Source organism: Amblyomma mixtum, chromosome 7 (assembly GCF_055824585.1).
Source record: "Amblyomma mixtum isolate Tamu chromosome 7, ASM5582458v1, whole genome shotgun sequence".
NCBI classification, from domain to species: domain Eukaryota; kingdom Metazoa; phylum Arthropoda; class Arachnida; order Ixodida; family Ixodidae; genus Amblyomma; species Amblyomma mixtum.
The window spans coordinates 145,223,899-145,251,548 of NC_143018.1; the positions used below are offsets into that span (position 1 = coordinate 145,223,899).

General features: G+C 44.9%; 1 protein-coding gene across 1 annotated transcript in view; it reads left to right on the forward strand.

The window, feature by feature from the left end:
* The window catches only part of LOC149337781 (putative 4-coumarate--CoA ligase 1), a 91,366-nt gene that overhangs the window by 37,446 nt on the left and 26,270 nt on the right, over positions 1–27,650 (forward strand). The window contains exons 4-7 of the mRNA XM_089554520.1: positions 8,158–8,264; positions 9,573–9,772; positions 22,799–22,967; positions 25,980–26,151. Of these exons, the coding sequence (XP_089410646.1) occupies positions 8,158–8,264; positions 9,573–9,772; positions 22,799–22,967; positions 25,980–26,151 (648 nt within the window). The remainder of the gene's footprint in view (positions 1–8,157; positions 8,265–9,572; positions 9,773–22,798; positions 22,968–25,979; positions 26,152–27,650) is intronic.

Here is a 27,650-nt window from a genome sequence, read left to right on the forward strand (position 1 = left end):
GAGAGAACAAACGCGCGTTAATGTATCCTAGTTGAAATAAAGAGGAAGAGTTGTGCTTGGGCAGGGCATGCAGTGCGAAGGCAAGATAACCGCTGGTCCTCGAGGGTACCGGAGTGGATTCTAAGAGAAGGCAAGCGTAGCACGGGACGGCAGAAATTAGGTGGGCGGATGAGATTAAGAAATTTGCGGGAATATGGTGGTCGCGGCTGGCGAAGGACAGGGTTAATTGGAGAGACATGGGAGAGGCCTTTGCCCTGCAGTGGGCGTAGTCAGGCTGATGATGAGGATGATGTAGACACGGGCCTGTAGAATTAGTGACATGGGTAGAAGGAAGAAGATGAAAGAGGACTTGGCTACCGGAGCCTCAAGGAGCCATGTAAGAGTCATCCGTGTACGCCACTCCATGAGTATTTAAGGAAGGAGGATGATGAGAGGCAGCACCATGCTGGCTGCCAGCATGCAGGCCTGGTGACTTATTGGAGGGAAGACAAAGTATACGGTGGTTGCAAGCCTCCGGACGGGAGGGAATACGAAGAGAGGCAGTCTGGATAGGGGGAATAGCATCCTGGTTGAAAAGCGAGCGCCCGTCAGCTGTTCTTGAGAGGCGAACCATTTGTCGATCCCCCTGAAAAGAAAAAACAGAGTGCGAAAAGGATGGGGGGACCAGTGGCATAAAGTTTGTCGGTGGAGGTGGTTATGGAGAGCAGCTTTATTGAGGCTGTGGAGAGCGGCAGCAGGAGTGTTCAGTTGGGTATGGGTGAAGGAGACATGCCTCAAGAGAAAAGTATACTACAGCTGCACCTTACCGGTACTCACCGATGGGGCAGAAACGTGGAGTCTAACAAAGAGGGTTCAGCTTAAGTTAAGGACAACGCAGCGAGCTATGGAAAGGAAAATTATAGGTGTAACCTTAAGAGATCGGAAGGTAATGTTCCACATTAGCGAAATCTGCGCGCACTTGGTATTACATCTCGTTAGAAGATTGTTAGCGTCCAAACAGGGAAAGGACACAAACCCAGGACTGTGTCCGCAATGTCGTGTCCTCGTTTGCAAGCTAACGCTGATGAAACCAGATATGACGCTAACATTAAAAAATGGCTTCAAGAATAATTTTGAAAATTGTCTCGGATTTGGTTTATCACAAAGGATTCTCTTCTCAACCAAGCTATTTCATAAATCGCTAACACTTTTCACACCTTGCTCAAAAGCAGCGACGGTGGCTGAGTGGATATGGTGCTCGGCAGCTGACCCGAAAGACGCGGGTTCGATCCCGGCCGGATGTCACCAAGCAACTATCGCCCCACATTACTCGCTTGATTTTGCTCTAAGGTAATGATGCATCGGGTGCACAGCTATCACAGTCCTTCATAAAGTCATCAACAAAATTTAAATCAGAAACTGCGTCAGGCAGGGAGACAACACCTGTTTACAGGAGGTATCCAGACGCCTAGATTGCGACTATTGAGGCGAAAGCCTTTAATGCCTCATGCTGTCGTTAGCAATCCTTGTCGGCAGCCGTGTTTGCGTCCGTGCCGGCAGCCGTACCGATAGATGTGTCCGCGTTTTCAGGGGTGTCCACCGAGATATGTGAGACAGTTACTGCGTAATTTCCTTTCCGCAAATAGAACTATCAGTTTCTTCACTACGGCCCCTCTTTCTTCTTTCACTGCCACTTCCTCCCTTCCTGTACGGTGCGGTTAAGGTGTCCACCGAGATGACTGAGAATTTCAGCGCCATTTCCTTTCCTCAAAAAGCGTTGCGGTCAAACGGCAAGGCATCGCGCCGAACGGATAGTGGTGAAGAGTACCTTTGCTGCTAATTAATAACGCTCCACTTTTTGTGGTTTGTCCCAATGACAAAACGAACAGCCTTGTTTTCCTGAAAGGCATGAGAGCGCAAAACGGGGACACGGACGAGGGAGGGAACAGGACGAGCTCTGCAGCGCTCGTCCTGTTCCCTTACTCGTCCGTGTCCCCGTTTCGCGCTCTCATGTCTGTCACGAATACGCACCAACAAGCCTAGCTGCAAGTACTTCTTGGCCTTGTTTTGCAGTTTATCAAGTTTGTTTATGTCTTTCGCATAATAAGGGTCCCATCATACGCAATCATATTCGAGGACTGAGCGGACATGTGAAAAATATAACTGCTGCTTGAAATTACTACGCAGGATAATGAAACTGCGGCGCGCAATCTCAGAATAGATGCGGCTTCATTGACTACATAATTAACTTGAGTATTCTATTCCAAATTTTTCTAACAGATAAACCTAAATGTTTTACTTGCTCGGCGGTGTACAGTATAAAATTATTGACAATGTATTCATGTCTCTGATGATATTTTTTTGCTAGTGAACCTGGCATGTATATACTTGGTTACATTGGCTGACATTTTTCACTTCATATACCAAAATGCTATATTACTCAGGTCACTTTGCACAGCATCAAGATCAGTAACATTTGCTGTAACTCTGTACAGAATGTAATCATCAGCAAACATGAGAAATAATGAACATATGCCGTGTAACTTATTAAGAAGCATGGGCGAGATGCTAATCAACTGAGTACAAACAGCGCGAACTGAGTCTTGGAGGATGGAAACTCTTAAGGTGTATGCATCGCGAGAGTAAAAGAAGCATATGTCAGCCGAAGAGATCGGCATCCTCACGAGGTGGGTAAGGTGAGGGTGAGGGAGGGCAAGATACACGGGTGAGCTTAATGGTGTGTATGTGGGTACCTGCCCCGGCTTTTCTTTGAGTTTCCTGTACGGTGCGCAGCCCATTCCAGAACACGCATGGACGACTACTAAAGGGAAATTACTAAAGAAACCTACTTCAAGGCGAGGGCCTTCTTTGGACGACCTCGAGCGTGCTAGAAGCGTACAAGAGCGTATGACCTCGAGCGTACCAGAAGCTTGGAAGAAAGCCAACGTCATATTAATTCTTAAGAAAGGAGATATCAAGGAATTGAAAAATTGCAGGCTGTCTGGTGTTTATAAGCTATTTACTAAGGTAATCCCTAACACTGTCAGGACAGCTTTACATTTCAATCAACCAAATGATCGGGCAGGCTTTCGTAAAGGCTACTCGACATACGCCGTATTCGTACTATCAATCACGTGATAGAGAAATGAGCAGAATATAGACAACCCCTATATATAGCCTTCATTGTTTAAGAGAAAGCACTTAACTCAGTTGAAATGTCATCAATCACGCAGGCAGCGGAATCAGGGTGTGGAAGAGTGTTATGTGAAAATATTGGAAGATATTTATAACGATTGCACAGCTACCATAGTTCTCCATAACCTAGGCACTAAAATTCCAATAAGGAAGGCTGTCAGGCGGGTCAGCCCTGGTGACTCAGTAGTTACGAGGCTCATCCGAAAAACGCAGGTACGATTCTAGCTGCGGTGGTTGCGTTTAGATGGAGCCAAACGTTAGAGACCCGTGTACTGTGCCATGTCAGTGCATGTCATGTCAGTTACATGTCATTGCAGAACCTCAAGAGACAGAATTAGCGTCTTTCATAGCTTGGTTTGCTTTGCGACGTTAAGCCCGATAATCCAACCAAATCCACCAATATTCACGAAAATAAAAACGGCGTAGTGGTCTCAGCTAGACTTCGCTGATTTTAGAGCGATCTCATAGTACACAGTAATTAAGTGTTTCGGTAGTTTATTCTTTATTACGGACACTATCTTCTCCTTCCCTTGCTGTGGGTAATATTGCAAAGTATTCGGGGATGGGAGAGAGCATTTGAGGGCAGGACAACGGCGTCAGTTCATGGCCTGGCTGTCTGCTGGCCGTGTGCTATCTCATGAAATGGAAGCCAGCCCATCCACGAGGGCTGAGAGGTGGTTGTGGCGCGGGAAGAAAAGGCCTTTGTCCATAGGCATCACTGGATGGAATTTTCATGCAGTTGCCTCTCATTGTATATGCGTTTGTTTGTTTGTTTGTTTGTTTGTTTGTTTGTTTGTTTGTTTGTTTGTTTGTTTGTTTGTTTGTTTGTTTGTTTGTTTGTTTGTTTGTTTGTTTGTTTGTTTGTTTGTTTGTTTGTTTGTTTGTTTGTTTGTTTGTTTGTTTGTTTGTTTGTTTGTTTGTTTGTTTGTTTGTTTGTTCATACTGCCAGCCCATGTCGACGAAAAGCGAGAATGCATTATAATGGCAGTATCCATAAAAAGTGGCAGGCGGTGAAAAAAGACACAATGCGCTAGTGTTAAGACTATCAAAAACACCAATACATGCTCAAACGCATTCACATCATAGAAGATAACAGCCTCTAAAACAGCAGTAAAAGCACTGACAGAGGAACAACATGAACTGGTGGGCGAGTTGGTCTGACATATCTTAGTGAAGCAGCGCAACGGCACAAGGCCAAGGGAAGAAGAGGACAAACACAGCGCTGAACTGACAACAAATGTTTATTCCGGATGCTAACAGCATATATATACTCTTTTGCACCTTAGAAAAAACAAAGAAACAGAGAACCGCAGAAAGTATCAATCCCAGTCATTATGCGCATGCAGCTGTATCGCGTGTATATCGATCATTTGAAATAAGGAAGTTGTGCTCTTTCACCGAGATGGCAACGGAAGGAGTGCTGATACAATTCGCACCCAGCTTCATGATCTCAGATGCCTCAATAATCTCTCGTGTAAGCTTATCCTTGTAATCTCTCGTGTAAGGATAAGCTTACACGAGAGATTATTGAGGCATCTGAGATCATGAAGCTGGGTGCGAATTGTATCAGCACTCCTTCCGTTGCCATCTCGGTGAAAGAGCTCAACTTCCTGATTTCAAATGATCGATGTACACGCGATACAGCTGCATGCGCATAATGACTGGGATTGATACTTTCTACTGCTCTCTGTTTCTTTGTTTTTTCTAAGGTGCAAGAGAGTATATATATGCTGTTAGCATCCGGAATAAACATTTATTGTCAGTTCAGCGCAGTGTTTGTCCTCTTCTTCCCTTGGCCTTGTACCGTTGCGCTGCTTCACTAAGATATGACAGAGGAAGATTTGACAGCTCGATTTGGTAGTTTATTCCAAAATTTAATCGCCTTTGAAAAAAAGCTGTATTGCAAGCTATAATTCGGTTTAACTGTTGGCTGTATGTGTAAACTGTGCCTGTGTCTGGAGCGTTGGTCTGGTCAAATTACACAAAATTCTGATAAGTTAATTTTAGCGTTGCCATGAGTATTTAGAAACTAAAATTTTAATCTGTCAAACTAAGTCCTCACTTCTAAAGCGGGAAGGTATGCATGCCTGCATAGTTCAGTAGGAGACTGCACGCCCTGATAATTATTAATTGCGAATCTGGAAGCCCGTCATTGAACCCTGTACAATTTATGTCGCTTATTTTCAGTGTGTGGGTCCCATTCTATTTTAGCATATTCAATTATTGGCCTTATTTGCATCTTATAAGCAAAGGTTCTGACTTCAGGAGTTGCGTTATACAGCGTTGACCTGGGGCCCCACATACTTTTACTTGCCGAGCTATACACTCGTATTTTATTGATATGCGTGTTCCACCTCAAGTCCGGAGCAAATAATAGTCCTAATTATTTATATTCTGTTCCCCTTTTTACTTCGCGTGGACCAAAGCTGTAGTTATGTCTCAGGGACACCTTCTTTTCTGTAGTCATACATACTGATTTTACTGGGTTCAGTGGCATTTGACAATCATTGCACCAATTTAGAATTTCTTGCAAATTGTCGTTAAGGTCTCACTGGACACTTCAAGATTCGACCTTGTTATATAGAACGCAGTCGCCTGCAAACAACCTTAGTGGTACAGTTATATAAGAAGGCAAATCGTCAATAACGATAAGAAATAAGAGGAGCTACAAAGCATTGCCTTGAGGCTATTCAGATCGTCGTAAGAAGACTTTGCAGCGCCTTTCACGGCCGTGATTCTCCGGCACATTTCATTTTAGTTGCTACCAGGAGGAGCACCAGACTGACGCGGCCCTTGCAAGTGATCGCCTGTAGCATAAGTGTAGTCCCGCTGTTACTTCATGCGGCCATTGTCGGCTACTGTTAGCTCTGGAAGGCGAAGCTTAAAAGAGCCACGCGGCTTGACACCATAATTTTAAACTTCTTAAAGAATGTCTCGAGGTTTGTCAAAAAGGGATATATTTAAAACATTCATTTCTTACTCTCCCCCCCCCCCCCGTCCCCCGTGTATAAGTGCATTTCTGATCTGTACATTGTAGTACTGCTCCTCCTTCCAAGTTTCCGGCACGTTCAGGTGTGCCTCAGGGTTCTGTCCTCGGCTCCCTACATTTTCTAACCTATTTAATGACATCTCTCGAAATATTTCCTCTACTATTCGCCTATTTGCTGAAGAATGTTTCGTTATTATTACCCATAACATCGATGCTTGTGCCCTCCAGTCTGACCTTTTTCGTATGGAATTTTGGTGAAACTTTTATTATTCTCTCTTACTGAGGGGGAAGCTTTCCTGACTCATTTTGATCCTGACTCATTTTGATCCTACGGCCTTAGCTCACGCCAAACAATGTACTGCTGTGCCGTTATTTCCCCTACTTCAGTATGGTAGCGTGTCGGAATCGACATGCCTTATGATCTCTCTTGATCTGCGGAGGAAAGGAGTACGGAATGACAAGGCCGAACACAAAAGGGCTTCCAGGACAGCTGTTAACACTTTGCCAAAAGAAGCGCTTGTCCCTTGGGCTATTTTGTGTTCTGCAACAATTTTTGCGCTGCGGCCTCCCAGCGCCGTGCAATCTCAACAGCAATCCGAATCAAAATTCCAGCCGTTTTCTTGGTCAATCATATTTAAGCCATTACTAGCTAAGGTAATCATGTCCTGTCTCACTTCAGACGTGACTTCCCATTCGCTTCCTCTCTTAAGTTCCTCCCCTACATAAAGTTATCCATCCAAAACTCCATATGCATGCGAACTGTGAGACTCGCTCATTTCGTATTAGTTTTAGAGGTTTGAATTAGTTTAAAAGAGCCCCGTTAGAATCATCAACTAAGATTACTCTTATCGTACTAGTGTCACTGCCACAAAATCTGATGCTAAGTTGGCTGACCCGAGATACGGCGCAAAATCTGCCGACTGTCAAAATTTTATCAGCGTCAATTTTTTAATACAACGTCTACTAGCTTTGCACTTAAAAGGTAACATACCTAAACCTAATTACCGCTGAAGACGCTTCGTAAGAGTGATCAATGCATATGCATTAAGCTCTTCAACATCTCCACGATGATGCCGTGAACACAAGCAAAGGAATAGATTTTGAAAGGTTTTTTTTATCTTTACTAACTGGAACAATAATAACAAGACCCATTCAGAATTCTCGGAAGTGTCGAACTCTGTAAAAAGTGCTAGTTTAATCCTTAATAAATAGCAAAGATATTATTTAGGAATTCCAGACGTAGCTTTACCCCGCCGCAGTGGCTCAGTGGTTACGGCGCTCGGTTGCTGACCCGAAAGACGCGGGCTCGATCCCAGCCGCGGCGGCTGAATTTCTATGAAGGCAAAATTCTGGAGGCCCGTGTACTGTTCGATGTCAGTGCACGTTAAAGAACCCAAGGTGGTCGAAATTTCCGGGGCCCTTCACTACTGCGTTCCTCATAGCCTGAGTCGCTTTGGGACGCTGAACCCCAATAAACCAACCAATAAACAAAACCAGACATAGCTTACTGGAATATTTGGCCATTTATGTAGACATTTCGATGAAATGACTTATGCAATTCTAAGATTTTATCCGGTAACTAATTAGCACCCAGAGCAGGGCGTTCTCTATAAAGGTTGTTTTAACACTACTAACAGCAGTAGAACATTCATCAGTAACAAGCCGGTAGGATATCTAATGTTGCCTCTTAGACAACTTCATCGCACATCGATTTTGTTTTTTCGTGTGTTTAGATAGTGTTCCCAATTTCTTGTTATACCATGGTGCATGAGGATTTGAAAACATGGTTTAATAGCTATGTGACTACTCGAAGGAACAGTTGTGAGAGTGAGTCGCTTTCATTGTGAGGTAATTACTTTTATACTAAAGCCGCCTATAACTGCCCTCGTTACAGAACACATTGCCAAGAAACTAACTTCTGTGGTAGCGTAGAGCACAGACTACGAGCAGGCTGCTGTAAGTTATGCAATGCAATCAGACTGTATGCTTCGCAGGGGAAATGGCTCGCCTTCTGAAGATGACAAACCCGTCCGTGGTCTACTGTGACATGGCGAACGCAGAGAAGACCAAGGAGGTGTGCAAGAGTGTGCCTTCGGTTAAGGTATGCAAGCATCCTACGAGACACAAATGCGCTGACCTCGTAGCAGAGAGAACATTGTCACACCAGCTGAAGTACCACTCTTGATGGCGCTTGCGAGGCAACTGCGAGTGAGCGGATGTCTCAGTAGTAACTTAATACTAGAAATGATTATCCTGTTGGGAAGTTCGCGTCAACAGAAACTGATGTGCCTCTGGCAACAGAATTATGTAAAGGTGGTACTGCTAGGCATATTGACACTTAAACGCAAAAATTTCTGGAGCCCCAAAGTTCCTCTATATTCTCCTTTTTTTCTCCTCCTATTGTATATCTTCTTCTTATTCCTTTTCTTTTTTCTTGTCTTCTTCTTCATGCTCCAGTTCTTCGTACTCTTGGCATCGCTTGGCTTCTGTGTTCTTCCTCTGTTCGTTCTTTTCTTTCTTCTTATTTTTCTTCTCTCTCTTAGCTTGGCTTTTCGCTTGCCTTGACTTGAGCATTTCTATAGCTGCAGCTGCTGCATGGGATTCTGCTACAGGACCACTCGAGATGGGGTTCTAGTGGTGGCTTTTGCCGTAAAAAAAAGACACGTTTGACTAAACCACTGCTCAGAAGGCGACAGTGCAAGAAGCTCGAACTTGTGATCTTATCTTCGGAACAGCGAAAGGAGACGGACGAGTAAAGAAACACAGAGACAAGGCTTTGATTTCGAGCGCTGTTCAGATCTTGCTGTGTGTCAAAGCCTCATCTCTGTGGTTAGTTACTCGTGTCTGTCCTCGCACTGTTCCGAAGAGACGTCGCACCAACTTTCGCGACCTTCCACTTTGCACTCTCCAAGTACTATGACTTGGCATTGACTGGCAAGCAACAGTATACCTCAAAGAAGCCAACTCTATTTGAAACAGAAGAAACCACAGTTTATAAGTACGTGAATTTAAGAACCAAGAAATCTATATGAAATGCTCATTTCTTCGCATATTTCTATAAGTAGAATAAAAGCTGCCACCCGATGTCATTTGTCTGTGGGGTGGTGCTCTTTTTTATTAAACTGATCATTGAATTCCCGAAATACTTTTCTTTCAGGCTTATCTCAGCAACGTGACAAAATCATGCTGCAATTTTCATTATATATTCGGTTCATTAGTTGTGCAATTTGTGTTGTCCTAGCCCCCCCCCCCCTCCCCCCACTGCTCTTTTTTTTCCTAGTGCTCGTAGATGTGTGGCACCATCTGTTATTACTTTGTACCATCTTCCCTGTTGTAATGCTCCAGAGCTGCAGGGTGTTCTGTAAAAAAGATGTACATAAACATATATACTCAAATATCTTCCTCACAGGCCCTTGTGGTGTCGGGAGAATACGACGGAATGGCGAGCTTTGACAAGCTCAAGGAGACACCTCGGATTCAGTTTAAGCCCCTAGCAGCTATCGACCCAGAGGACGTGCTGCTCGTGTTCCAGACGAGCGGGTCCACCGGTCTGCCGAAGGCGGGTCTCATCAGCCACCGCAACTTCATCGCTGAACTGGTCACCTTCGGGTATGGACATTATATTGACATGTTTAACAACTTACACAGAGTTTTGGTGGAGTAGTGAGGCTTAAAAAAAGAAGAGCGGGAACTGGGTTGGGTACTTTAATACGGCTAGGAAGGCGAAGGGGCGTTTCTAGAGCAGCGGTACTTTCGTTACAGTGTAACCAGAAACGATGGAATTGTAACCCATATGCTTAGTTTTGATTTATTTTTTTTATTTACACAGTACTGCTAGCCTCTAGGTGAGGCAGTAAGCAGGAGTGGGAGATAAGAAAGAAAAACATAATGCGACATGCGTAAAACAAATCAATGCACAACAAGCTGCCTTCCCAACCAAAGAGATGGACTCACGAGCAAAAACAGATGTTGCGAAGTTGCGCGCAAAAAATAAAGCAATCGCAAGAACACTCCGCAGTCGACAGTTACAACTGGATTGACTGAAACCACGTTTATTCCACATTACAATGCGCCGAAGGCGCTACGGTGGAAAGGGAGGGGGTATTTTAAAATAGAAGAGGTAACGCTGCCTCCGTTTTATTAAAACTTCCTGGAGGCGGCTAAGTGGAGGCTGCATGCCCCTCGTGAGCACTGCGGAGCCGATCGACTGTTACAACAGGAGAGCTTTCATAAATGCTTCAGTAGAAGGGCTTCCTACAATACTGGCCGGAAGCCGGTTCCACTCACGGACAGTTTTCGGAAAGAAGGAGTAAGCAAATGTTTCAGTGTGACAGGAATAATCTTCAAGCTTTTTGCTATGATGCGATCGGGTGGTTCGTCGGTGCACAGGCTTTATGTACTCGTGTTTGCGTACGCCTAGTTTATCATGAAACAGCAAGTGCATGTATTTTAATCATTTCGAGAAGCTTGTTAAGTTTACAGAGTGAGGAATAAAAAACTGCAATTCATGTTTTGGTCGTACGGATTAGCACAAGCAGTAAGAGCGCCAACAATTTTAATGCACAAATGCCTTCTTTGGTTGTACGCTTCCGGCCAACAATGGTTTACGGCCAGCGGCTCAGCTCGAGAGGGAGAGAGTGTGGCTACATTATTTTAGAGAGAGCGGCCCCCTTCTCCACAAGCAAATAATTTGTCAGCTTTTCAAGGGTCTGTGCAAGCGGAAATGGCCGTCGCGGTTTCTCTGTAGCCAGTGGCAGGTGGGAACCGGGCATGAACTAACGTACGTAAGTGCACTTAATCATCATCATCATCAGCCTGACTACTGCCAAAGCAGGTCAAAGGACACTATACACTATATATACTATCTCTCTCTCTTTCTCTCTCTCTCTCTATCTCTCTCTCTATATATATATATATACTTGAAAAAGGACAGGCTCTGTCCGAAACGTCGACTCGCAATAAATGTTTACCTAAATGAAGCATTTCTCAATATGGCATTTTACCTCTAGCAACAGTATGTTTATCTTTTTGTGCTAATATATATCTATATATACTATCGAGTATATACTATCTCGGATATATTAAACCCTGGCATATGCCAACCCGGATCTAACAAATTTTCTTGCATTGCCGCTGGTATAACAAAGATAACTTCCTTTCATGGATACAATGAACTTTCGTGTCTAGACCACGGATGTAAAGAACTTATTGTGTCGACCCCGGATGCAACGAACTTTTGGCTGCTAACGCATTTACACGATCCGCCGGAGATCAATATTACTGCGCTAGCCCTAAAACCCCCGATCTTAGATTTCGCCGATGTTTCATCGATGTCTGAAGCCTCTCTCCACGACTTTGAGTTGCTCGGGAAGAGCAACCTTGGTCTGAAAAGCCGCACCGGTGGCAGCACCTGCCTTCGCAGGGCATCGCTTAACCGCCACACCACTGCTCCCGGAGTGGAATGAAGACTGGCAATGACCTGCGGATGTAAATGAAACCATTAAACTATCGCGAATATGTATAAGGCGGAGCTTTAGTCCGGTTATGAGCCTCTAACCGAAACTGTGTGAAAACAGAAGTGCTAGCGCACCTAGTCCGCATGGGGCCTAAGCACGTTGTTAAGGACAACGCAACGAGCTATGGAAACAAAAATAATAGGTGTAACTTTAAGAGATCGGAAGAGGGCGGAGTGGGTGTGGGAACAAACGCGGGTTAATGACATCCTAGTCGAAATCAAGAGGAAGAAGTGGGCTTGGGCAGGGCATGTAATGCGAAGGCAAGGTAACCGCTGGTCCTTAAGGGTAACGGAGTGGATTCCAAGAGAAGGCAAGCGTAACAGGGGGAGGCAGAAAGTTAGGCGGGCGGATGAGATTAAGAAATTTGCGAGAATACGGTGGCCGCAACTGGCGAAGGACAGGGTTAATTCGAGAGACATGGAAGAGGCCTTTTCCCTACAGTGGGCGTAGTCAGGCTGATGATGATGTTGATAATGACGCAAAATCATACGCTATTTTTTTTAACACCATTTCCTTCCACCTCCTGTATTCTTCCCCGCCCTATCTGACTACTGAGATTGCAACCAATGCCGGCTACGCTCTCTCTTACCGCAGGTCTGTTACCCGTTCTTTGTTTCTCTCCATAGCAGCCCGTTTTTCAGCTTGCGGCGCGTTAGCTTCCACCTCGCTTCGCTTTGTTCCCGCATGGTTTACCCCGCTTTACCCTACATGAGTTTTCAACTCTTGCTGCCTCGCAGGTACAGTGGGCCGAAAATTAAGTCTTTTACATGCATAACAATCAATAATGTGCCAGACGGTCAGCTGCATTAAGCCAAAATACGAGAAATTCAGGCACTGTTCCAGCGAAGCGCACCGTTTCAGAATACGTCGAACAAACTCGCTGAAAATGTCACCACACTGCACTTGTGCATGAATAGCATGCAGTGGAGAGATGGCCTGGGACCGTATTGTGTCGCGATCCATTTCCCTTACATTATATTTGGTCTTCTTCCATTCGTCGCTGCTCTCACTGCCGTACGGAGTCAGAGCAGTCGCCACCCTGGTCTTGACAGAAAAATGGCCGTGATGCCACCTCCTGCATACCCTCGCCTCAAGCCCATGTTGCACCGGCCCACCGGCGCCGATGCACAGGAGTGACAGAGCGCGACGACATGTTCGGCAGGTGTGGCGAGCTTTATCGCCGCTCACTCAGTCTCGGCATAGAAAATGCGCGTCGTTTTTGCAACCAAGTGGCGCTGCGTGGTTTGTGTGAATCAGCCGGACTGGATGTAGCGAAACAAGTCAGGTTAGCGGCGGCGCTGTGATCAGGTGAGCTGGGATAGTGAATGGCCATTTGCTTTCCCATGTGCTGTAGCTTTCGCCACATTGACGTCAGGTAATTATGAAATGAAAAATGGAATGGATCTATATAGAATACAGAGCCAGGCTTTTGTTTTAGTGTGAGAGCACTTGTAGTTGCCATTCCCCGCTTTCGACGTTGTCTGTCTGTCTCTCTGTCGGTCTTTTACACCAGTGCAGGATTCATTTTGTCGACAGGCCTTGTCTTGTGGATCCATCATAACACTGAACCGCTATATGCGCAATATACGAGAGCCTTATTCAGCTAGTTCGCTGTCAATGTCATGTGTAAAGAAGTCCATAGAATTATTGAACCCGCTTCGGCTTGTACCACAGCCTGAATTAACCGGCCAGCTAAAAGATACTTGTAATATCAAGGTACTAGTATTTATGAGGGTGCTGTTGCAGGCTAGTTGCTGTAACATGACAAAGTAAAGTAAGAAGAACGACACAGTCTCTGTCTAACAACTGAAGTTTATTCGAAGATGCACATATAGTAAGTATTTTTGAGATGAGTGATCAGCTGAGTGAACGTCATGGGGCCGTTGTAAAGGGCTGAATAAAAGCGATAAAATTATGAAATTCAAATAAGCGATAAAGTTTTCCAACCCTGGCCGATAATTTGAGACTGGGCGCAGTGACAGATGAAAACTGAAAACAAGGTATGTGGCGGAAGATGGAAAGTTGGAGGTTCGGTAAAAATGGGCAAAGAAGACAAGTGGCTAAAATATTAGGTAACAGGCAAAGATATATTTTAAGGGTGATAAGGTTACTCCTTTTCATGAAAGGCTGCCTCTTTAGTCTGTAGATCAATGGACGAACTGCTGACACACATGGCGCCAGGGTGTTGAATGAGGCGGGCTTCATAAATCTCTCGTGTGCCCTTTTTAGGATACCATGTTCAAATCTTCATCGTGTCGAAGGCTGGCAGGCAAGAGCATTTTTTGCAATGAATGTGCAAGTTGCTGCCTGTGCAAGCCTCGAGCGAGTTGGAATCTTGACGTAGACACTCGTTGATGCATCTTGCTTCTATCCAGTGTAGGACCACCACTTGATAGTGGTATCTCGCAAACGACCGCGGTCACATAGATTTAGGAATGGTAGTGTATGCGTTATCGCGCACGTTGTTTTTGGCTGATCTTCTTGGATAACTCTTTTTGTAGTGAACTAATTTATTGGGTGCCAAAAAGGCTTTGCAAACTCCGAGTTTTCCGGCTATCTTCAAAGTCTATGGTTCACTTCGTGGATGTACGGAATAAACACTGTTCTAGACAGCTCAGTGTTGCTTTTAGGCACATGGGTTTGCAGCTGCTCTCGCAGTAACATTTCCGCTAAGCTCGCGAGGAGCGACTTGGGGAACCGCGCTTCGGTAAACCGTGCGACTTGCGCCTGGTAGCTGGTCGGAACACAATGGGCGTACCAGCTTTGAAGTGCGTTTCTTAGAGCTGATGTGAGAATGCTGCGCTTCACCTGTTTAGAGTGCGCTGACGAGTAGGGTAGAACATACTTCCAAAAGATGTGACCTGAAGATGTTGTGAGGGCTGTGTCAAGGAACATAAGTTTGTTGCTTACATGTAGTTCTGAGACTGATGAGAGGCCTGCCAGTTTCGACCTAAACAGGCAATTGATGCCTTCCGGTGTTGTGAACTGGTTCCCACCGATCGATTTGAATAGGTTAGATACTCATCAGCATACCGCCTTATCTTGACAGCCCCATAGCTTTTCAAATCGGAAACTTGGGCTAGTTGAAAAGCGTTTGGAATCATATTTGCTAGCGCTTAGTGAACACACGAGACAAGAACGCAAATATACAGGACAGACGCTAGCGTCTAGCGTCTGTCCTGTGTATTTGTGTTCTTGTCTCGTGCGTTCACTAAGCGCTAGCAAATATGATTCCATAGCTTTTCACATGTGGAAAAATGATATTTACATTCGAAAAAGCCGCCCGTCTTAAAACACAAATAATTTCTGTGGGGAATCAGCGGTCCTATAAAAATCCTCAAGAGCAATAAACAAAACTTTAAGAACAAGAATACTCACGACTGACAAACAATAAAATAACATCACAAGATGCAAATTAGGAACGCCGGATTATTTGCCTTTGCTGGTTGTTAGCCATATTTTGGGAGATTACGTGAAACGGACGAATTATATTAATGATGAACGTTTATAAAACTGCGCTAACACGGAAACAGTGGTTACGAGGCGTTTTCTGAGATGTTGCTAATATCCGAACTACAATGCAACAACATCAATACAGTTCTAAGTGAAAGTACTGACCGTTGTCCTTTTCAAAAGAATATTCAGTAATGATAACTGAACGACATATGGTTGAAGTTCAAGTTGGAGTTTATTTCCTTTCTTACAAAGGAGCTGCCGGGACTAAAAGCAGTGGCAACAGCTTGACAATACGTCCTGGCTCCTTTAAATAACTGACAGCACAGGAGGAATACGAAGCATACATAGTATTGCATGGTATTACTTAATAAGGACCACAATGATTATACACCATTTCATAAATTTACATACTACGATATATACGGCAAAATAATATATAACCAAAGCTAAATACATTTGTTACTCCTGAAAATGTAAACAATTGAGCAATTTATAGACTCCAGTAGACATAGACATGTGCCTACAGGTGCACATACATATGTGAAGTGTGAGAAGTATGTGAAGTGAGGAGAAGAAAGAGGGATAACATAATGAATAAAATAAAGGCGCAAGTAATGAAAATTATGGCGCAAGCAATTAATTCAAAAACGTAAAACAGAAGACTCAAAGAAAAAAGTTTTCCCGACAGTAATCCCGAATTATGAATTTCGGTTTAGAGGTTATATCAAAATTGTCTTGGCTTAATCTGTTTAGCAGAACTGGCAGGTTGTGCCATAAGAATTGGTCTATACAGTAACCTCTTGGTGTTGGGGTAAACCAAACTTGCCTGAGTCTTGTGTCCCGGCAGCTACTGTTTACTTTAAGGTGTGCAAGCACACTGAAGGGATGATCGGAGTGTTTGAAATGAGATTTATAACAGCGTGTGTTAGGCCTTTACTTTTATGGTTTAAAACAATATAATGCAACTTTTTTCTTGGCCTAGAATAACCAAGTACTAAAGGTCTTTTAAGGAAATAATATTAGAAATCCGAGATGACACTTTGCTTTAAATCTTCGTCAAAGTTCGCCTTTCTGGGATTTTTCGAATTCTTGATGATTTTAACGCCTAATTAAAAATTAGCTCCTCATTCCTGAAGTACAAGTTTCGTCCGACCTTAGTAAAAAGAAATAAGTAATACTGCAAACAAAATTTCAGCCTGAGGTTTTTATTCCTTCTTTTCTCATTATCGTGCATGCATCCGAAACGCGGACACGTTTCCTAACACGTCTTGTTCCCGACAGTATGAGGCATCAAAGTCTTTCGCCTTAAAATTTCACTGAGGCACGAAATGATCATAGGACCCCGATTACCGTCCTCTGAGCACACACACATACCCATCGGGCAAACTGACCATCGTTGCATGCGGCAGTTGACTTACTGATTCGTCCTGAGAGTTTGCTCAGAGAGAGCAGCCTGGTTCAAAAAAGCCCCAACGACGACAGCACGGTGGTGGCCTGTCACTTAAACGCTGCACCACAGCGCCGGGAGCTGTATGAGGTCTCCAGGGATCTGTGAGTGGACAAATTTCTCACATATGCGCATTGACAAATTAGAGAGCTTTATTATAGCGTTAGCGTGATAGCCCACCCAAGGAAAATTACGTTAGCGTGCCGCAAGCGACTTATCCCCAACGACAGTTTTAGTATAGCGTTCTGGGAACGTTAAACGCGATCTGCTTTACATGGTGGAGAAGGATCCTTCTAAAATGGTCGCCACTGTCGCTAACTTGCTAAAATAAAATATTTAAGAGCCGTTTAAGCCAATTAATACAGCAGCACTTATTTTCGCCGGTAAATTAACCCAAGGGTGGAAGAGCGGGCTAGTTGGTAGTTCATCTTGAGGAAAAATACAACGCTGTATCGTCTTGCCTTTCTTTGTCCGTGTCTTAGGAGTGCGCTGTGTTTTCCTCAAAATTAACCCACAGGTTGAAATAAAGAGAAATAAAAAAATCTATAGCAGTGACGCCATCTACTCAAGGCAATGTTAACTACAAACCGATCGAGCAAGAATATTTTCCATCACATGGCGTCTAATGTTCAAAAAACTTTTGCAAATTTATTATAACTTGTTGTGTTACATCATATAAGTACATGGAACACCGCAATAAAGCTAGAAATGTATTTTTGTTTCCTTTCCGACGTTTTGTTATGTTCTGGGCAGTTGCAGACGGTAGCAGTGCAGCTTGAGGTCCCATTAGGCCTTAGCGCTCCACAATCGAGAGCGTACCTCAAAAACTGGGCTTAATTACAGCTTATAAATTTTATCGTCGAAGCAAGGTAAGTCATAGCGAAAAGCAACAACACCAGTAGTTGCCGGTAAACATGCCGACTGGAATCTCAAGGACTGCTGAATCGGCTGAAGCGGGCGGCTCTCGCTTGGAAGGACGCCGCCTTGTTGTCACGCTAAGGGCGCAAAAGCCGCAACGCTGACTTCTGAAAATTGCGTGCGTACGCTAACGCTGTTTCCCCGTTAGCGTTCTGCGCATGCGCACTCTGAACCCGCTATTTCGCTATGCACGCAATTACGCAAAGCCCGCAATAATAACGCTATCAGAACACCTACCATCCGTGAACCATAAATGCGAACTCCGAAACCAAAATTAAAACCGAAGTTCTAGCTCACGTAATTTACCTTTAGCCTCATAACGCAAATCTACCGTATTTCTTTGTTCGTTTGGACACTTAGGAGCTGTTAAATCTATGGCTTTTTAAGCAGTTTATATCGATTCTCGTTTTTTCACTGGAGCATTGCGAAGAACTTGTGACATATTAGAGAAACCAAGAATTTTGCTACCGTCTACAGAGAAGCAGTTCAAAAACTACTAGGTATTATCAAGAAACATCACTTGGTGAACCCAGCGCATTACCCCCCTTTTTTATATACACTGGTAGTGGTGGCAGCACATGGTCCTAACGGCGGTCGATCAGTAAGCGTGGACACAATAATTGCAGCTGATGTCTCTTTGTAATTAGTCTCCGAGGCAAAAATGGTTGGTCTTCGGCGAGTTTAGGCAATGCCATCTTTCAGATCTTTCAGGCTTCTAATGCTGTGTATTTTCTTTTTGAGCTTGCTTCCCTCAATTTTTTTTATTTCTTCCTGTAACACCTACACCTGAAGCAAGCAAAAATTATAATGGGACGAAACTAAAGATAAAGTAAGGACACGTAATAATATCTTAATAAAAGCACAGCTTAAAGTAAAGTATGAAAATACCTCTAACACCCTTCCCGTTCTTTGTTTCACACGTTTGTCTGGTTATTATTCTTGATTATGACGTTTGCGTTGCATACCGCAAACGATATTGGTGTGTGAAACTGATTGATTAGGCTTAGTGGCTGATGTGACATCGCTGCCGCCAAGTTCGAAAGATTGAATGCGGTAACATGATCACACTGGGCATCCGTACATTTACCTAACAATGGTCTACATGTGGAGGGGAACAAAATGCGTTTTTAATATGTGAGCTGCACGCTATTTGACGGTTTATATTTTGAGGGCATTTATTTTCTTAACTATATTTCAAAAAATAGTAGGACAGTTATTTCACTGAACAGGTGTCGATACCAGAGGCAGTAAAGGACAAATAGAGGAGGACGAAACGCATAGCGTAGTAGCTAGATGGTCAACAACAGTCAAAACGTTTCTCTTTTGGGGTAAAGTCAAGACGAACACACGAGATGTTAAACGATTGCAGACTTGCATAGTTCTGGGCAAAAAAAGCCTGCATGTTTTCTTTAGAACTGCAGCTTTTAAAATGCACGTGAATGTGTGGCATCTTTGTTGTGGGAGGTCTGATAAATTTTGGAAGTTTTATTTTATATTGATTTCTTCATTCTCTTTATGATCTTCATCTTCATTATTGCTTCGTACCTGCGATTTCTTTACACTACTTTCCCGACCCACCTCCTCGCACACTACAACACCTTCTCATACTTCACAGCACCGGCAAAATGACTTGCCAAAAGATGGTGGCCCCGGAGAGGGTGCCGGCGCGACGTATGCCAAAGGGCGTCACCATCCCGCACGGCGGCGCTGACATCGAGGCACTCTAACGTGGATGGATGATATGGATGGAAGATTGGAGCGTCCCCTTTTAAATGAGGTGGTGGCAGTTGCCACCATGTTTGGCAGTTTTTATGTTTGTTTAAGTGGGCTTATCAGGCACTAAAGCTCCAGGGCCTTTAGCAGGCACCTTTTCGCTGTGCCATCTACCGCCCGCCACAGAAAGCTGTCCCCTCCCACCTGTCTACTCTCATGTTAAGAGGTCGCTCGCGCCGGTCGCAGGCATTTGGTGCTTTCTCCTCTTAAATTGTGTCTTTCAACTCGGGTGCAGGCTTTTTAAGCAATATGCCACTTTATCCTTTACTTTTCTGCACGCGGAATATTATTGCATGCGGTAACCCTTTGAAAGAATAGGTTGCTGCTACGCGTGTCTCACTACGGGGAGAGCTGTTACTAGAGCATTTTTCCACCATATTTTCTTTGCTTAGAATGAGATGGCGCTCCAAGTCTTATTAAGCATAGAAGGTGCCGTGACACTTCGCGCAGCAGCAAGATCGCGCTGTTAATTCATTACGCTGAGGAATGCAGAGAAGTCAAAAGAGAACTACATAAAAATAGCGCATATAGCAGCCGACGTAGAGAAAGCAATAGTGAAGCGCCGCATGGAAAAGTGGGAATATAATCAGTAAAATCTACTCATCAGTACAAAAATGAAACAAGTAAAATGAGTTAATCGTGGTAGGGAAAAGAGGAAGCCACGAAGTCAGTGGAATAGGGAAATTAAGGAGGCCATCGAATAACGACGGGTGCTTTCAATGGAGCACAGAGACGCAAAGAGGGCGCAGTCATCTGAAGAGGAAATAGGCCGAAAATGGGAATCTTAGCGCTAAAATAAACACCAAGTGCAGGTCCTCGTCCAGGCTAAAATAAAACAGTCCTATGATCACTGGCTGGCTTAAGTTCGCGAAGCAAACAAAGGGGGACCAAGAAAATTCTGCAACAATATAAGCTGATTGGGTACAACCAATCGAAGAAAGCAGGAACAGAGCCAAGATGTTGAGGGAACATGTTTAGGCGACGCTGTGACCTACACTACGCCAGTTATTCTGCGTCATTTAAGAAAGACGATGGGGTAATCTCGCCAAATGAGGGAGCAACACCGAACAGCACAATAGAGAACAGCTTAGAACTGATTAGTCTTAACTGGAAAAAGGCGGAAGCAAATATTCCTAAAGCCACATCCGCCGGAATAGACAAAATTCCAATCAAGCTGATAAATGAACTTAGCCCAAGAAGCAAGGAAACCTGATAAAAGCATTGGAGACAGTCATAACTGATACGCAAATTCCGCACAGCTGGAGACAGAGTAAAATGAATTGGATTTTTAAAGAGAAAGGAGATAATATGGACATAAAGTCCTTCCGACCGATTACAATAACATCTTGTATGTTATGTTGACAGATATTAACATCTGTTAACATCTCTCTGGCAATGCAGGCGGCGAAATTAAATATGCAGTCATGGGCAGAAAGCTATACTATAATCGAAGAACTTCAGAACGGATTCAAAAGGGGTAGGGGCTTAGATGATAGCCGGTTTGTGCTTACCCAATCCAAAGAAATAGCTAAGGCGGAAGACAGACCTCTGTATTTAGCCTTCCTGGACATAAGCAGTGCATACGACAACGCGAACAGAGAACTCATGTGGAACATATCAAAAGGTGATGGTATCGGTCATGAGATAACTGATTTTGTACAGGAAATATACCGAGATAATAAAGTTCAAATTACTTGGGAAGAGATAACTCAAGGTTGTCGTACATCACCACTGCTCTCCATGCTTAATGAGATAAATATGTAAAAAAGGCTGCAAGGAAGTAATCTGCGTTACAATCTCTCGTACAGATTGCACGAAAATGTCGTTGAGCAACGGCTCCCGGGTTTAACGAATGCGGACGATGTTTAACTGTGGGAAGATAGCTAGGAAGATTTGCAAACTCTGGATAATTGTTGCGGAGACGAAAGAGACACTCTTGGTTGTAGTTATAGCGCACCGAAGTCAGGTGTGATCATTTTTAAGGACACAACTGGTGAGGTGCTTGCAATACAAGGCCACGAAATATCCAGAGTGCCCAATACAAATACCTTGGGATATGGATAAACGAAGGGCAGATAAACACGGAAAAGCCCGAACAGACTCTTAAGCCAAACGGAGGACGAGATGCTGGGATAATGAAACATAGGGCATTATGGGTGTACAAGAAACTGAAGTACTGAGAGGTATTTGGAAAGGAATAATTATGTCGGGGCTTGCTTTCGGGAATGCGGTTCTGTGCTTAAGCAGAAGTTCAGTCGAGATTAGACGCAAATCAGAGAGCTGTTGGAAGATTAGCACTAGGTGCCCACGGCAAAACCACAAACGAGGCACTACAGGTTGATATCGGTTGGGCATCGTTAGAAGCACGTGAATCTCAAAGTAAAATGCTATATGAAGAACGCCTGAAGCAATTGGACGATAAGAGATGGGCAGCTAAGATATTTAAATACTTATACAGAAAGGGAGTTGACACACAATGGCGGAAAAAAAAACTAGGAAACTAACTAGTAATTATGCTGGACACAAGAGAAGAGAAAGAAAGAGCATTAAACGACAGGTTAAAAGCGCAAGAGGTGAAAATTGCACTATTTCAATGAAAAAGGAGTATAGTGTAGAACTATGACGATACTGTAAAGGGCAGATCAAAAAGAAATTGTTCTATTATAACTCAAGAGGCAGTGCCCTACTCTTGGAGGCTAGGTCAGGGTGTCTTACAACGCGCTGCTACAAAAAGAAATTTAACTAACATGATGACACATGTGCAGTGTGTGGTATATCTGTCGAGACAATTGAACTCTTCGTACTCAAATGTGATGGTATCCATCCGGATTTCGATGCAGGCGCAGTCACTCTTACTGACACCTTAGTGTTTATCAATTTAGAACGCAGTTATACAAAAATAAAGAAAGAAAAGCCGTGCAGGACAGCAACTGCCAACACCCCGTTCCAGCTGTTTCCGGTGCTGTATGGCTCAGCACAAGTAGATTAGATTCTTTCTGATTCCTTCCTAAGGAGATAAGTTCATAATTTCGCTGACGTACGGAATTATCTTGGGAAATCAGGCACAAAACTCCTTCTCCTAACGAGAGGATAAAGGAATAGGAACACGTGCAAATTTACTAACGCACAGCAAAAAAAGGGACATTAACACCCACCCGCTCATGAAGCATCGTATGATGCAGAACGAGTTAGTTAACACTCTTTCTGAGAAGAACATTGCTTGCAGGCAACGGACGAGGACAAGATGAACTTGTGTATCTTCCGTGTTCTCGAAGTCCGTTATCTGCCAGCGCGGTTCAATTCACAACGCTCTGCAAGGCCAAGATATTAGGACTGTAGCCTCTGTGTTCACTGGTACAGAAGCCGAAAGCTCTGTGTCGACGCCTGAGAAGCACTGACGAGCAGTGCCGTGAAGACGAACTGACACCTTTTTGATTGTATTGCCCACAACCGACCCCCATCCTCTCAATCTGTCTTGGTTCTCTTGCAACGTCATTAACGGTGCTCTGATGGTGTCGCATGCAGCTACAAGAACCAGGGATTCCACAAGGGGTCGGTGTACCTCGCCTACTTGCCGCTGATGCACGCCTCGCCCCTCTGGCTACTCTTCACCATGCTCACCCACCACGTCGAGGTGGTGCTGGCCGCCCCTACGGACCTCACGTCAGTGCTTGCGCCCATCCCTAAGTACAGGGTGAGTAAGGGCATGGAAAAGAACGTTGCCAGTCGCCAATCCTGCAGGAAGATCCAAATTTCCCTACAAACCTTTCGTATCCGCTCTCTGGTCTTAACATTTGCCCTCCCCCTGTGATTTCAGTTTTGCAAGATTAATGGCATTTTTATTGAATGTGGAAGAATTCTTGTTATTAAGACCACCTTAAACACCTCATCATTAAACACCTTTGTAGCCCTCGTCGAACACCAACTGGGTACGGAATAAATACTTTACGTACTTTTGCGTATGTACCCGCCTTCCAGTTAGGCACCGATCGTGTTCATTGTGTGCGCATTTCTACATGTTCTTCCGTTGCATTACCTTCCATTTTTGCCTATTATTTTAAAATATTGATTCATTGGCTTCCAGTGTCTGTTCTCTGTTCCATGATTACTGTTCTCTGTTCCGTTCATTTGAAAGTTTATACCCCTTTACTACTATTCTTGAGTTCTTGTTAAACGCCTTGCCCTCACAACGCTGAGTGTTTACCTTTGTGTTATGCTTCCTTGCCTTATTGTGCTTACTTATTTAGACTGTTCAACTTATGCCCTTCCTGTTATAATCCCATATGGGATTGACAGTATGTACCAATAAATAAATAAATAAATAAATAAATACATAAATAAATAACACCATTGAAACTCTCAAGCTAAGCAGTTTAGTAGTTTACTGTGGACTCATCGCCATCGTCAGCCTTACTACGCCCTCTGCAGGACAAAGCCTTTCCCATATCAGTCATATTGAACCCGTCCTGTGCAAGCCGCCGCCTCCCTATCCCCGCAGAAGTCTTAATATCTTATCCGCCCACCTAACTCTCTGCGGCTACCTCATACGCTTGCGCTCTGTTGGAGTACATTCGGCTACCCTTAAGGACCATCTGTTAACTTGCTTTCGCAACTTCTCTACCCTGCCAAAGCTCATTTCTTCGTCTTGATTCCGACTAGAATGTAATTCACCCGCGTTTGTTCCTGTCATCCTCTTCGTATCTGTTACAGTTACACCCATCATTTTCATTTACACAGTTCGCTGCATTATCCACCATTTCGGATGAACTCTTTCCATAGCCTCCACGTTTCCACGAAATAGGTATCTGTAAGATACAGCGGTTGTGTGTACTTCTCGCGAGGGATACCGTTAAACTGCCATTCATGATCTAAAAGGACCTGCCTGATTGCCGAGAATGTTTGCAGTGTTTGTTCATTATTCAAAGTTGTTAGCACGCCGCTTTATCGCTTTGTTTGTAATACAAGACGCGCCTAAATTTATCTCGATTGATCGTGTTCGCTATCAGTTCGTAATCAGCTTTAAAAAGAGCTGGAACGAGAGCAGCGAGCATTCTGTTCGACGACCGCCGAGCTCGCCTGGTGCTACGCCGCCGCCGAGTCATTCAGTTCTTTGCAGGCGCAAGTCAGCGCAAATAAAAAGTTTCTTTAGAAACGATTCTCGCTGTTTTACTGTTCGCCGGAATGCAGTTAGTTAGTTAGTTTATGGGGTTTAACGTCCCAAAGCGACTAAGGCTATGAGAGACGCCGTAGTGGAGGGCTCCGGAAATTTCGACCACCTGGGGTTCTTTAACGTGTGCCGGGCGCGAGCGTCTCTTTGGCGCGCGCTCTGCACACTTGCAATGCGCACGTCGCTCACATCCCAACGTGCAAACTGAGGCAGGAGTTGGTGACGTTAAGGACAGACTGAAGAAGTTTCATGGCGCCGTCTATTTCATTTCATTAATTTTCCTTAAAGGCCCGGCGAGGGGCATTACATAAGGGATGGGTACAATATTCGTTGGTGGCATGACCTGCGCAGACGGCAACTATTGTAACATAAGTGAGAGCGGGAACGTGTAACGTGAGACAACACAAGAATGACATCACAAATAAGGAGGTTGCATCTGACGTGCTTGCGGCACACGGGAAAACCGCGTCACTCGAGATAGCCTAGGAATTTGCATCAGTCCTCCAACGCAGATATATGGAGCTGACAGCGCTGACGGACGGGACTGAAGAAAAGACAGACACATGCGCTGACAAGAATTTGATACGCAACAAAAATTCCCTCAAACCTCGCGACATACAGAGCAGCAGAGCAAAAGAGCGGGCAGTAATTAGCGAACTGGGAATAAATATTACGTAATTCATCCCTCATGAAACGGCTGAAAAATTGATAAGAGTCAACGTACTCTTAATCCGGTCGCGCCTCCATCTCTATGGCTACATCAATAACATACAGGGCTGTCCTCAAACACTGTCGCTTACTTTAGCCATATAGTCGGCCCACTAGCCCTTTTTCCTTCTCCCAGCATGAAGTAATTACCTCCCGTACCACCGGCTTGACGGGCAACTAGTCCAGTAGTGGGGCACTCGTCGACGCCTGGGCGATGGGTTGCTACTGAAGACTTCGACTCTTCAATGACTCTTTCACGATATTTGCAGACGAGAAACGCAGTCAGCAAAGCGAAGTCGTCTGCAAACAGAAGCAACAACATAAAAAAGCACAATTGAGTTAACAAAACCGGCTTTGCTGCGACCGTACGCTCGGACGCTGTCCTGACGCAGATGACCATCCTGATACTGCATACCTGACACAAGGAGAACAACTGAAGCGGAGGGTTGGACGGGAGCCAATCTGGCGGGGATGGATCCGAAGCTGAAGAGCAGCAACGATTAAAGAGCAAAAGTTTCTTCTTTGATCGGTGTTCACCTTCAAGGAGAAAGTCTTCCCGATCAAAAAGCACAGGCTTTTCTGTCGCACATCTGTCGTGCGACACAAATTTGTGTCGCGCGACAAGCGTTCTTGTCGTGCTTTGTGTCGTGCGAAGGAGGCTTGTGTAGTGTGTCGTGTCGTGCGACAGAGGATCATGTCGTGGTTCTGTCGCAAGTCAAGGGTGCCTGTCGCAGGTTTGTCGCGAGATTGATTTCTTAGGCAGTATAAACAAATGCGGCTTTCTCGGACCATTTGCTCTGGCACTGTCAGGACGCTATGCTGCCAACGCAGGTGACCACGCTGATACTGTACCCGACACACGGGCAGCTGATCGCCCAGCGCGGCGTGCCGCCCTCGCTTGACGTGAGCAGCGTGCAGGCGGTGTACATTGGCGGCAGCTGCGTGGCCCCCAAGGTGCTCAGGGGACTCTGCCAGGCCTTCCGCGGCTGCATCGTAGTGTTCGGTGAGCTCTACATTTTATTTGACACTTTGCTTGAGGTTCATGGTTGGATGTCGCACCGCGCCATCTGTGCGCGGCGTATCAACACATGTTGTGACTTTCGCGGAGGCAACGCTGGCAGCGTGTTGCAGTCGCGCTGCCGTAATGCGTCCGAAATGCATCCGAAATGCTGCCGTTGCGCTAAGGAATCCTTAAAGGTGGTGGTATGAGAGCTCTACTAGGTGTTTTAGGGAAGCCTAATTTTGTTTAATTATTCTGGATGTAAAGAGGAGCTTTTCGTACCACTGTTGTCGGACCACTGTTGTCGAACGTCAGAAAACAGGCGAATCACGTAAAGTAGTAAAATGATCATCTAGATCCTTTTAACTTTTAACTTTTACCGATAGAGCGACATTACACATTTGTTGGTGGCCGTGAGAATTAAGACATATTAGGTTTTAGAATTTAGAAAACACAGCCTCACCGCTGTGGCTCAACCAGTTTGGGTCTATTTCTCTTTCCGTTACAAAACCGCCCGCCTGCGGAGAGCGCACAAGTGCTTTCATCAAATAGCGCGGCATGTAGCAATAGCGTAGCAGGTAGAAAGCGCCAGCGCGAAGCAACTGCAGCCACCCAGCCGCCGGCCTACGCCAACTTCGAAACTGGGCCGTTGCCTGGTTTAGCTAATTTTTTTCTTTTTTTTCTTCTGTGTACTTTTTTCTGTATGTTTCGGAAATTCCCGCGTGTATTCTGAAGGATGCGTTCTCGATCAATTGCCAGTTGTAAGTGAGCGCTACTTTCCGTCTTTCTTTTGTCCTCGGGCCGTCTCCCTGTTCAACCCTCATGCCAGGAACTCCCTGATATCGGCTTTGCCAGCGGTGCCATGTGCGAGATGTGTGCCACATTCAGAGCTCGAACTTGGTAGTAGTCTGTCCCTGTGAAGACGTCGCATGAAGCGGCCCTTGCGGTATGGTTGCTCGAACTTGGAAAAGACAAGTTCCGTCACGCAACAGTAACGTGCGAACCCGCCTGCTAGCGTAATTGCGTGGTAGTGCTTTACCAACCACGACGAAGTCACAGCCGCGAAATGGTCGACATAGTGTCTGCATAAACTGCTTGCTGGTTAGCCTGCACATTACTGCAGGACTCACGGTGTCTAAATGACTGCGCGAACGTCGCTTTATATAGTTATCCCAAGATCCTTATCTTCACTTCAGGCACGGTGGTTCAAATTTACATTTTTTTAGGGCTCATATTCTGTGCACGGAAAGACATCAGCAATGCTTGAAATTTGGACTGTTGGTTCTTCACAATGATTCGGCAGGATGCGTTGATAAGGGGGCAGTTACGGAGCGGAAGGCGTCGGTGTTTAGCCCTGCGCGGGCCCCGGACCTCGGTGTCCGGCCGGTGCTGGCTAACTGGACGTGAAAAAACGCCGGGCTCCAAAAGGACGTGCACAGCAACACACTGCCATGCCTGTTTTGGCTCTGAGCTGCGACCTTTTGATGTGCCACGTGCCCGCC